This window comes from Trichomycterus rosablanca, chromosome 23 (genome assembly GCF_030014385.1).
Source record: "Trichomycterus rosablanca isolate fTriRos1 chromosome 23, fTriRos1.hap1, whole genome shotgun sequence".
Classification (NCBI taxonomy): Eukaryota; Metazoa; Chordata; class Actinopteri; order Siluriformes; family Trichomycteridae; genus Trichomycterus; species Trichomycterus rosablanca.
This window is the reverse complement of record NC_086010.1, coordinates 1,121,415-1,133,729: the sequence shown is the minus strand read 5'-3', so window position 1 is coordinate 1,133,729 and position 12,315 is coordinate 1,121,415. Positions and strand designations below refer to the sequence as shown.

At 43.4% G+C, this 12,315-nt stretch overlaps 1 protein-coding gene across 2 annotated transcripts; it reads right to left on the bottom strand.

The window, feature by feature from the left end:
- Window positions 1-11,579, bottom strand: cmtm6 (CKLF-like MARVEL transmembrane domain containing 6). 2 transcript variants are annotated; one of them, XM_062985745.1, is made up of 5 exons: window positions 11,531-11,579; window positions 10,027-10,165; window positions 5,823-5,999; window positions 4,661-4,759; window positions 1-4,558 (listed from the first exon to the last, which is right to left on the bottom strand). In XM_062985745.1, the coding sequence occupies exons 2-5, from the start codon at window positions 10,150-10,152 to the stop codon at window positions 4,391-4,393; spliced, it is 570 nt and encodes a 189-aa protein (XP_062841815.1). In that variant the 5' UTR covers window positions 10,153-10,165; window positions 11,531-11,579; the 3' UTR covers window positions 1-4,390. The 2 variants fall into 2 exon arrangements, with proteins under 2 accessions (XP_062841815.1, XP_062841816.1); XM_062985746.1 differs by having other exon boundaries at window positions 11,545-11,568.
- Between the last annotated feature and the right edge of the window lie 736 nt (window positions 11,580-12,315).

The window sequence follows — 12,315 nt, the reverse complement described above, 5'->3', positions numbered from 1 at the left end:
TTTATGTGCAGTCACAGATTTTATTACAAGATTGTCAGATGCAAAAATATTACAAATACAGAAAATTCATAATCCACAGATTTAACACACGGGTCTAACACACACACACGGGTCTAACACACACGGGTCTAACATACAAGTCTGACACACACACACACACACACACACACAAGGGTCTAACATAAAAGTCTGACACACACACACACAAGGGTCTAATAGACAAGGTCTAATACAGGTCTGACACACAAGTCTAACACACACATACAGGTCTAACACACACGGGTCTAATACAGGTCTGACACACACGGGTCTGACAATAAGACAATGACTAAATAATATTAAAAGTCAGAGTATTTTTGGTGAGTGGATTTGGAGTGTTGTGTTACTTTTATATAAAAACATCTTTCACACACACACATACATACATACATACATACATACATACATACATACATACACATACACACACACACACACACACACACACACACACACACACACACACAAAGCTATACGAACATAACACAAGCACATAAACGTGTGAATTTATTTGTAAGCAGATGGACGTGAAGGAAAGACTTCACACATGAGACCCAGTGTGATCTGGGGGTGACGGGTGTGTGAGGGTGTGGGGTGGGGGGTATTGGGGGGGTGGGGTCTTCATTATCACAAATAACCATCTACACCAAAGTGTGATTTTACAGAGAAGTAAGAATACTAAAAATATTAAATAAGAACGAAATGCACCCGAATATTAGAGCTGATGAGGGAAACATTAAGACTTTAATTAAGACTAAAAAGATTAAAGAATAAAATTAATCAGACAAAATTAATCAGAAAGATCTGGATTAAAGCTCCAAGCAAAATGATATGAAGAATTTAATACTTTAAAAGTTATTAATTTACATTATTCAAAAGATTTTATTAAAATACAGTTTTGAGTCGTAGATATTTTTGCTTTTTGCTTTTATTGCTTTGCATATTTTTAAAGCAGTAAAAAGACCTGATATTTAATGTGATTAAATAGTATTGAATGGTAATAAATGTTATTAAATATTATTGCTTATCAAATATTATTGAATATTACTGAATGTTATTATTAAATGTCATTACATGTTATTGATTGAGTGTTATAGATTATTAAATATTGCAAAATGTTACTGATTAATAAATGTTATTGACTGTTATTGATTATTAAATGTTATCGATTATAAAATTTATGGAACGTTGTTGATTATTAAATGTTATTATTGAATGTTATTGATTCATGTATGTTTCTTTAACGTTATTAAATGTTATTGCTGTGTTTCAGTTCTATATTTTTTTGCCCTCCAGGATGCCCGAGTACCACCAGCTGAACTCACATACATTCACATTCATTCTCATTTAATTTCTCGATTGGTTTTGAGAGCAGAGCTGCGGACCTACCGAGTGAAAGTGCTGATTTGAAACTCACCCTCACCCCCCTGAGCGCTCATGAACCTGATCTGATCTCAGACACACTCAGAGATTCTTAAACCCGAACAACTAAACTTTAGTTTTTAATTATTATTCTTATATAACATCAGTGGTTCTCACATTACTGTACAGTGGTGCTCTGTCTCCCTCTGCTGGTACACGAGGGGATTAACGAGAAAAAATGTCATTGCTCAGGGAGCTTAAATGGCTCTGAAATCTAATAATCACGGATCAAACAGGGACGATTAGAAACAGAGAGGATGAGGAGGACAATATTTCCACCTTAGCAGAAACTCTGACTCTAATACACACAAACACTGAGTGACTTTCTCACTTACATTTTAACACATTATTCTTTAAGATATCTGCTCCTATATAAACTTTACACTGCTAACTGTATATCAGAATGTTTTTTACCTCAGTAACATGAACACTACAACACTACACTCATCTTTGGTCCCGTCCCTCTCAGTTTCTTTAGATTCGGAATGTATCTTGTATGTATTTATTTATTGTACTGTTTATTTATCTGCACTGTGTGTGTATTGTGTTGTTTGCACTTGTGTAGCTCAGTGGTTGTATACTGGACTAGTAATCAGAAGGTTCCTGACTAAAGCCCCACTGCTGGAGACTGTAAGTCAAGTTTGTAAATCGCTTTAGATAAAAGCTTCTGCTGAATTCAGCAAATGGTTAAATTCCATGTTTTGTTTCGATATGTACTTGTACAATACAATAGGACACAACTGAACAATAGGGGCCAACTGTAGCCTAGTGGTTAAGGTACTGGACCAGTGATTAGAGGGTTGCTGGTTCAAGCCCCACCACTGCCAGGTTGCTGCTGTTGGGCCCTTGAGCAAGGCCCTTAACCCTCAATTGCTCAAAATGTATACTGTAACTGTACTTGTCTGCTAAATGCTGAGAATGTAAATGTACAATAAAGCCACTTGAACTTGAAAACTGGTGATCAAGAGTGACGGTGAACAGAGCACAAGTGTTTACAATGAAGGATTGACGTTCTCAGCGGACTGTGTTGTGCTTTATTATTATATTCATTATTTTATATTATAGCTGAACTGGAAAGGCCTCTATGATATTACATTTAGTGTTGGAAATAATGATGGTACTTGGAAAGCGGAATTTTCTTGGTGTCGATTTATATCATTTAAATCCTGTAAGTATAAAAGAAAAATCTCTAATTCACTCCTACAGTAAACACGCTACTGATTTCACCACCTGATCAACCCACTGATATGAAACTGGTGCTTTTGGGATTTTGGTGGGACTCAGAAACCAGTGACACGAGCACGGCAGGGGGGCAAAGTGGGCGGAGTCAGGAACATCACATAAATGAAACAATGCAGCCATCAATCAAAGTTCAGCAGCTTTGATCAGGGCTTTGATCTTTGATCTAACGGATTTCTTGATTTTAATCATAAGTTTGGTCACTTGAAAAATCGTGAACGTAGAGTCAGACGTGGTGGCGAGGTGTACAAGTCATCTCTCCTCGTTATTTAAATATTTCAGATTTCTGATTGGTGTAGCATCATATTTTGTAGTAATTTAGCATTTTTGTGTCTCTTTTAAGATTATTTAAAACATTTACTCTTATTTAACAATGAAAAATGAGCTGTTATGGCATCGAAACCAATCATTTTAAGTAGAAATCTGAGCTGGTTGTAATTGTTTTTGATGACTGGGTCGTGAGGCCGCGTCTAGTAATCGTTTGATAATCATGATCACTCTTTTATATATAAAAACGTACAAACAACAATCGCAAACTAAAAGATTATTTCAAGTTCTTACTAAATTTACAAAAATGATCCGTCATGTGATCCTTATACGGAGGATAACGAGCGGCATTCCTGCTTCGAGATCCGGCGCGCAGCACCAGCGCATTCACAAACAATCAACAATTTAGGTAAGGCACTTTCTTATCAAGACATGTTTTCACTGAACGGGCACAAATTCCCACACACAGACACACATTAAAGTCTTGTGCTGATTGGTTCGATGTTTTCTGTTCATTGTTATTCACAGTTCACATTTATTACTATAATAAAATGGTTTCCATGGTAACGGGGTGGGGTCGTCCTCGCCCTCGCTCGAATCGAAACGCAAAAACGCGGCACGTGTGCGGATATAAAACTACATTATGTGGTCCTGTTCAACGTATATAATATAAAAAACACTCACACACTTCGTTTCACGCTGCCTCCCAACCACACACACTCCTCCACAGGCACAGGTGGGGCGCAAACCCACACCCTTCCACACGACCCTCCACTATAAGGTGCTGATTAAACATTACAAACATTTTATAGCTGATTAAAAACAATAAAGGCACCGAAGACGTGATTAAATATAAAATATAAAATCAATCAGACATGATCCGATCGCTACAGAGACAAAAGTATTGGGACACGCCTTAAAATTTTCTGAATTCACGTGAATTTCAGCCACAGCAGCTGCTAACAGGTGTAATAAATCATATCGATCATATAAAGGAAACTTTTGCAGCAACAGTTTAGGGAAGGCCCTTACTTGTCAGGACATGACTTGTCTAAATGACCTCCAGTGACCTTAAACCAACTCATCAGCTCTGGGATGAACCGGAACACCAATTGATCGATCAGCACCCAGTCGAACGGGCACAAATTCCCACACACAGACGTACTTTAAAGTCTAATGAGTCTGCTGTTCTAGCTGAATAGATCACAACTGCTTATAGATCACGATCGGGTGTCCGAATACTTTTGGCTACAGAGTATAAACACAGACGAGCGTGCGGTTCCTGTTTAAAGGTAAAAATAACTCAGATATTTTAGCATGATGGCGTTTCCTGTCACAGCCGCTGTATAAAAGGTGTTTGTTTAAACGCTGGTTAAATGAAACGTTCGACAGTCTGAAGCGGATTCACACGGTCGTCTCACGTTCAGTCCGTCCCGTTGGTCCGGTTGGAGTTCAGCTTCTCGCTCTCCGGCACCGGGCCCGCCGCGCCGCCCACCTGATCCCTCCCGCTCTTTAAACACGGCACGCCGTTCTTCATGAAGAAGTAGATGACGTCCACCAGGAATGCGATTGAGGCCAGGAAGCCGAAAGCCTGCGGGAGGTAAACAGAGCGTCAGGGATTAGCGTTCGGGCTCTCGGGTGATTACATGTAAGAGTTAGAGCAACAACGAAGGTGAAGAGATGAAGAACTTACCACTGTGGTCTGTTCCAAACTCAAATGGTTGTTATTCGATGCAAATGAGATGGAGGCGATGAAGAAGAAAACCGCGATCAGGGCGGTGTATCCAAAATCCTGCAGGAGGTAAAGAGCATCATCATCAGCATGTTTTTCTATTTTATTTTTATTTTTTCTTCATTTTTCTTCCAATTTATCGTAGTCAGTTTGTCTCCCTCTGCTGGTGGATCCATGATTGCTGTCGAGGTGGATATATTGCTGCTCACGCCTCCTCCAACCCATGTGCAGCCCTTAGGAACCCTTTTCACCCATGCATTCTGCACAGGCACCTCTATCTGCTAATCAGGGTCCTTACACAGCATTTGAAGACCCCGGCCACATAGTCCGGTCATCCCACCCTAGCAGAACCATATCTGCTGCAGGCACTGCCAATTATGCCCGCTAGATGGCACCCAGCTTACCGGTGGCAACGGCGAGTTTTGAACCGAGGAGTTCAGAATCTCAGCACTGGTGTGCTAGCAGAATATCCTGGGCGCTTCACTTTCACGTTTTACCAGCGCTGTATCCTGGTCAGGATCGGCTCAGGAACCATACAGTAAGGCCCCCCGGACAGGACGCCAATCCATCACGGGGCAGGAAGATTTTTGGGGGGGTGGTCCTAATATTTTGGTCCTAATTACATCAACGTATTTGCATATGTGACAATAAGGGCGTCTGAAAAACGTAGTTCTGATGTTAGAATCCGCTTTGCGGCCAGCAGCGGTTAGAGGGTTGCTATGGTAACAGTGTAGGTTTGTGTGTGTGTGTGTGTGTGTGTGTGAGTGAATTTGTATCCGGCTGTTCAGACTGAGGTTTTTGGCACAAATTCCAATTTCGGGGCTCAGGTGGCGCAGCGGTGAAACACACAAGAACTGGTTATCACTGGCGATTGGCTAGTCCAGGGGAGTAAGAAACTGCTGCGATTACGCCCTCTGATGGCCGATCGAAGGCAATGCACAGAGACGGGGGATAATGGAGATCAGTGCGTGCACGATACGGATCTCCATATGAACCCGACCGGTACAGGTGAAAAGAAGCGGTCGGTGCTGCACATGTTGGAGAGGCGTGGGTTAGTCCCGAAGGTCAACTATTATTGGGGAACTGGATACGACTAAATCGGGAGGAAAACTGTTGGTCTTACCAGCGTGGGCCAGCAGTCGATGCTGACCCTCTGGTGCAGGCTGGTGGCGAGGAGGATGAGGAGGAGGAGGGTGAAGAGGAACGCCGTACAGCTGACGAACTCGAAGAAGTAGAGCGGCCCGCAGGAAGTGCAGTCGTTCACCAGTTCCTCCAGGACGAACGCCACGAAGGACAAGAGCTGAAAACACAAGAGACCGTTTAAACAGAGACACACGACCGAAAGTATGTGGACACCAGGCCCATTGCAGCTATAACAGTGTCCACTCCTCTTGGAGGGCTTTTCACAGCGTTTTGAAGCCCTCTGCTGGCTGATCGATGGTGCTGCACAGAGAAGGGGGATAACGGAGATCAGTGAGACTCTCCGTGCACGATACGGATCTCCATATGAACCCACCTGAATCAGGTGAAATGAAGCGGTCGATACTGCACACGTGTCGGAGGGGGCGTGTGTTAGTCACGACCCTCTTTGGTCAGGAGTGAAAGTCTGCAGCAGTACAGGTGAAATACTATTGGGGAATTGGATATGACTAAATTGAGAGGGGAAATAGGACATGGTGAGGATAAGTAGCATCACTGCTCGGCCCCAAATAAGGATTAAAGGACTCCTAAGGGTGCGCGGGGTAGAATTTTGGGGTGGGACTGCAGCAGCAGGTTGTGCTTTGAGCGAGAACGTCTGCCATGTTTTTGTTTGTGAGCTGTGAAGATCATGTTTGAGTGAAAGGAAGCGTAAACAAACCAGCCCGGCTCGTTTCCCCTCATCTGTGACAGTATGAACGACTGAACAGAACCCGGCGTGGCTTTAGGACGCCTGTACGGCTCTGACCAACGGGAAGCGGGCAAAGTGCCAGCGCCAGTGAGCCTACGCCCACCTCTACCACCATACTGGTACATCACCGGGTTCCAGTATGTGGTTTAAACGAAGGAGCTCTGAGTTACGCTCGTCTGGAATAACCACCGGCGCCAACGTTTATAAAAAAACACACCAGTGTAAATAAAACACGGGCAGAGAGCCGCGGGCAGAGAGGCGGGCGAACCTCGCCGCCCACAGACGGTCAAATGCACCCTGTAATAACGTCAGACTGAGTTAAACACAACCACAAACATCCAGTACAAAAACATCAAAGTATTTATTTTATTTTCTGCATTTATTCTCCCAGTTTAGCCATAGCCAGTTCCTCTTCCTCTACTGGAGACCCTGATGGCGTATGAGGAGGGTATATACTCTCCGACACGCCCTCCCTCCGACGCGTGGGCCTACTAACCAGGGTCCCTACACTGCCTCAAAGACCCCGCCCAGTTTTTCCCACCCGACAGACTGTCTGCACCGCCGACGAGCACAGTGTCATCAGATACACTCCAGAATCTTGTGAAAGCTGCCAGCAGGAGCTTCATCTCACCCGGCTCATGATCCGCTCTCAACGTACGTGTAAATAAATACAAAAGTTAATGAATTAAGAATCAAATCCTTATTTTTTTACACTCAGAGATGCTTCGTTTTACTGATTCTCAGTTAGCGGCGTCGTGTGTGTAAGCGTGACGAGGATATTCACACACTCGCTGCTGAAAGTCACACGACCAGTCCAACCATCAGAAACCACGTGATCGGGAAGTACCTGCAATCTTACCTGGAATTAATCCTGGAACAGGAGAGGCGGGAGTAAAGCTCCGGGGGTTTACTGGTTATTTACACACACACACACCGACACACACCGACACACCCCGCATCTATTTGAATAAGGTGCTTTCATAATCACCTGACCATTGTTGTGGGTAAACCAGTGAAGACTGTGCGTGTACAGCTGTGGGTTCGAGGTCAGGACTGAGATCTGTATTTTTACGGGCTTCTGTTATGTTGATGTATTTAGAATCGTTACGTTACAATCCTATAGAATGGTGCTCAGATGACGTAGCTCAGATGACTCTCTGTACAATCTGGTCCCACTGTGGGTTACATGTACGTGGGCACGCCCTTGTAGATGCTTTATGTTACATCATGTAACCCACAGTGGGACCAGATTGTACAGAGAGAGTAAGATGCTTCAACTGTGTGGACAAAATCACCAGCACATGATCTCACATCGTCCTCAGATGGCTGAAGGTCCGAAAACCTTGGACAGAAAAAACTAACTACACCAAACGTACAAAAGTATGTAGACACCACTTTTAATGATCTATTTTTAAAGACCTGGTTTGACTAGTTTGTTTTGCTAAAACCCCAGCAGCCTGCGCCCAACCCCCCTGACCCCGGCCCCTGCTCCTGCTGTACACAAATTCCCACAGACACACTCCAAGGCTTGCGGAAAGTCTTACAGCAGAGTATAAGCAGGGACTGTTATAGCCTGATAGAAGGGGTGGAGTCGGTCGTGTGGCCGTGGTTTTGAAACAGAATGTTTAACAAGCGTCCGGTCGGGCGTCCACATATTTTTGGCCATGTAGTGCACAATAGAAGGAATGTAGATGAATAGATGAATGCGAACAAGTTCTTCGTCACAGGGGAAATCATTTTAATTCGGGCTCCTTTACAGGAACTTTATAGGGGAAGTGTGACTGAACGCTGACACGATTTAGGGAGGGACCTTTCCTGTTTCAGTCTGACTCTCAAGCCCTCAAGCACGAAACAAGGTCCGAAAAAACACAGAGTTCTGACCTTGATGTCTGGGATGAACTGGAAAGTCGACCGTGAGCCAGGACTTGTTTCCCAGCATCGCTGCTTGACCTCAATATTCCCATAGACACACTCTGAAACCTTGAAGAGTGGATGCTGTTATAGCTGCCTGGAAGGGGAGGTAGAACAGGAATAGCGCCCATCCATACAAACACAGTCGTCCTTTGACTGAACAGGCACAAATTCCCACAGACGCACTCCAACGTCTTGTGAGAAGCCTCATTATTTAGATTTATCAGCGCCGGAATTTGCCAGCTGATGACGTACAGGAAGTGGAGCAGGATTTACACATGATGTCTTTGATGTCTGAAATGTATTTTTGTGCTTTGATCTTCTTTGATCTTTGATCTGTGGAGGATCTCAGCAGGTTCCACCTGAAGATCCTCAAAACGCTTGTCACTCACACTCACTGTGACCTGGAACTTTTATAATGTGTGTAACATAATAATAAAAAACACCTGACCACAACCAAAATATCCAGTCAATCTTCCAGTAAACACACACACACACACACACACACACACACACACACACACACACACACACACACAGTGGAAAAAAAAACCAAGTGCTGTTTCTAAAATTCCAAAATCAGGTAATCGATTCCGCCCAGATTATAATTTCAGAGCGGGCACTTGGATGGTCTAACGATCTGACCCAGCACTGCTGAGACCCGGGTTCGAGCGGTCAGACGCTCTACAGACACAGCGAGGCATGTGTAACCCTACAATCAGACCAGCAGCGACTTTTCACTTCTTGTTGCCCTGTATTCACACCGGCTAAGGTTAAGGTACTGGACTAGTGAACAGAAGGTTGCCGGTTCAAGCCCCGCCACCACCAAGTTGCCACTGTTGGGTCCCTGAGCAAGGCCCTTAACCCTCAATTGCTCATTGTGTAAGTCGCTTTGGATAAAATGCTGAAAATGTAAAAGTAAAAAAAAGCACATGACAATGTGATACCGCGGTACTTTACTGTCTCAAATCTACAGAGCGTCTAGAAAAAAAGTCTAACCACAGATCAGACGTGTCCCAGCTAAAAATAAAAATCCTGGAGGGAAATCGCTCGTCTATAAATCCCATCCCCGGGTAGTCCATCACTGACGGTCCGGGTCTTTCTGTGTGGAGTTTGCATGTTCTCCCCGTGTCTGTGTTGGTTTCCTCCCACAGTCCAAAGACATGCAAGTTAGGTTAATTGGAGTCACTGAATTGTCCACTACTGTGTTGGATATAAACTTGTGTGACCTAATCTTGTGTATCGAGTAACTACCGTTCCTGTCATGAATGTAATCAAAGTGTAAAACATGACGTTAAAATCCTAATAAACAAACAAACAAACAAACAACCCCCCCCCCCCCCCCCCCCATCATCAATACATTGTGGACATGTCCCAAATCACACACCCTGTTCACTAGGTAGTACACAAAACTCCTTTCATCAATACATTGTGTACACGTCCCAAATCTCAAACTCGGTCCACAACACAGTGCACTCCGGACGCGTCCCAAATCGCAGCCGAATAGAGTAAGGAACAGCTCACTTACCACTTCCGCCAGTTTGATGAAGAATCTGTTTAGATCCAGGTTAGTCGTCGGTACAATGAACCATTTATTGGATTTCGTGGGTGGTGCTTCTGTGGTGGCGTTGTACACCGGTTCTGAGGTGGCCATCGCTGCACGAAATCTTACAGAGACAAAACGTAAAGAGTCGTTAAAAAATAAAAATAAAACTGTTCCAATAATTCACTATCGTTACACAAAACTTAAATGATTTAGAGGTGTCGGAGTGATGGGAGTGATTTTGAGTGGGGTGTGACTGTTAGGGAGGAAAAGCAGATCTTCTGATCATCTGGAATATCCACCACAACAGTCTCTGTAGTTTACACAAAATCAAGCAATGAAAAACATCCAGTGTGCGGCAGTTCCTTGGGCAGCGATGCGGAGTGAAAAAACATCACTGCAGAATGTTCTCTCAGCGGAGCTGCCGACCTGGCCGGGCGTCCACACGAACGCTAGTGAGTAGCTGCAGTACGAGAGCAAGTTACAAGGAGCTTAGTGCGGCTCTCCATACGTGATACAGCTGTGTGTGAACCCAACACTGGCAGGTGATGAGAAGTGGCGCCAGATTGGACACGTGCTGATCCGGTTCTCCTTGAATGAGGGTCATGCAAGCTACCCCTGATTTACAGCGGGGAATTGGAAACGACTAAATTGGGAGATAAACAGGGTGGCCAAACTGGTTTAAGGCTACTGTGACTCAAATAACCACATTTTACCGCAACTCCTAGTGATCATATGGATTGTGTTTCTCCAGAACATTCATCTATCTTGTTGCTGGCCGTTCTCTTCCTCTTTTACCTTCCACTCTCCCAAGCATAAAAGTCTTACAACCCATAATTCACTGCACCTTTTGACATAGCTAACTCAGCTTTCATTACAATCTCTAATCGTTCTTATTTTAGCTAGATCAGCCGCTCTTCTGAGAGGGCTTCTAACCAGACTTTGAAGTGTGTCTGTGGGGATTTGTGCCCGTTCAGTTATAAGATGACAGCATTTGTATATGTGGATGAAACATGTGAATTCAAAAACTTGAAGGGGTGTCCCAATACTTTTGTCTCTATATATGTTTAAACCTCATTTGTAGCACTGACAGTGACCTGTGTTTGCTGATTGTAGTGTGATGTGTTGTGTTGTGGATTTAACGTTACACAAAGCATTATAAGTTCGTACCTACCGACCAGCCCTGCTCTCCCCTCTCACGTTACCTAACGGCGGACGGGAAAACTTCTACTGGTTGCTGTTTTGCATGTAAACTGGTTATTTTCATCTAATGTGTAATAACCAGTGCAGCAGAAACGAAGTTAAACTGGTTGTTTGTGTAGAAACTCACACGTTTATAATCGAAACAAAAGCGTCGCCGAGAGAGAACCGAAACAAGCTCAACCAGCTTTTTACCCCAACCTACACATTTTATCATCTTTAATCCACTTATTACACACTTATACACGAGTTTTATATAAAATAGCGTTAATAATATGTTTATATTTACCTTTTCTTACTTACTTTATCCGCGCTGCTGTTACTTCGCTTCCGTGAGTCTGTTTTTACCGTAAATCTACTAGTACTGTTTATAGCGCACCCGAAAAAGGGGGATTCCACACACACACACGCACACACACAAACACACACACACAGCAAACTCACAACAAATAATTTGCCATCACAGTGCTGCCACCTCGTGGTCATTAAAACTGCTGCACCTACACTTACCCTCCTAAAACATCAAAGGCTTCCGTGCTTCCGACACCAAAAGTATTTGGACACCAAAACCAAAACTACTCAGCAGTAACAACAACCTCCAGTGTGTGGATTAATGCATGAACATGTGAGATTCAACCACATGAGGGAGGATCTGCAGCACACACACACACAATACACTATACACATATACACGCTACAATCACACACACAGGCACACACACACACACACCTCTAACATACAACTTATACACGTATACACACACAACACACATACACACCACATATATGTACACTTAAACACACACACCACTTATATGTATACTCAAACCACACACACACACCACTACATACATCAGAGCACACATCATGTATATATATACTCTAACATAAACACACACTAACACACCACATATATACAGTGTATCACAAAAGTGAGTACACCCCTCACATTTCTGCAAATATTTTATTATATCTTTTCATGGGACAACACTATAGAAATAAAACTTGGATATAACTTAGAGTAGTCAGTGTACAGCTTGTATAGCAGTGTAGATTTACTGTCTTCTGAAAATA

Bases quoted from the DNA above. Each gene is read 5' to 3' on its own strand.
- cmtm6 (XM_062985745.1), bottom strand. From the start codon at position 10,152: ATGGCCACCTCAGAACCGGTGTACAACGCCACCACAGAAGCACCACCC. The intron at 4,760-5,822 runs GTAAGACCAACA...TACCTCCTGCAG, and splicing joins TCGACTGCTGGCCCACGCTG to GATTTTGGATACACCGCCCT. The intron at 4,559-4,660 runs GTAAGTTCTTCA...TACCTCCCGCAG, and splicing joins GTTTGGAACAGACCACAGTG to GCTTTCGGCTTCCTGGCCTC.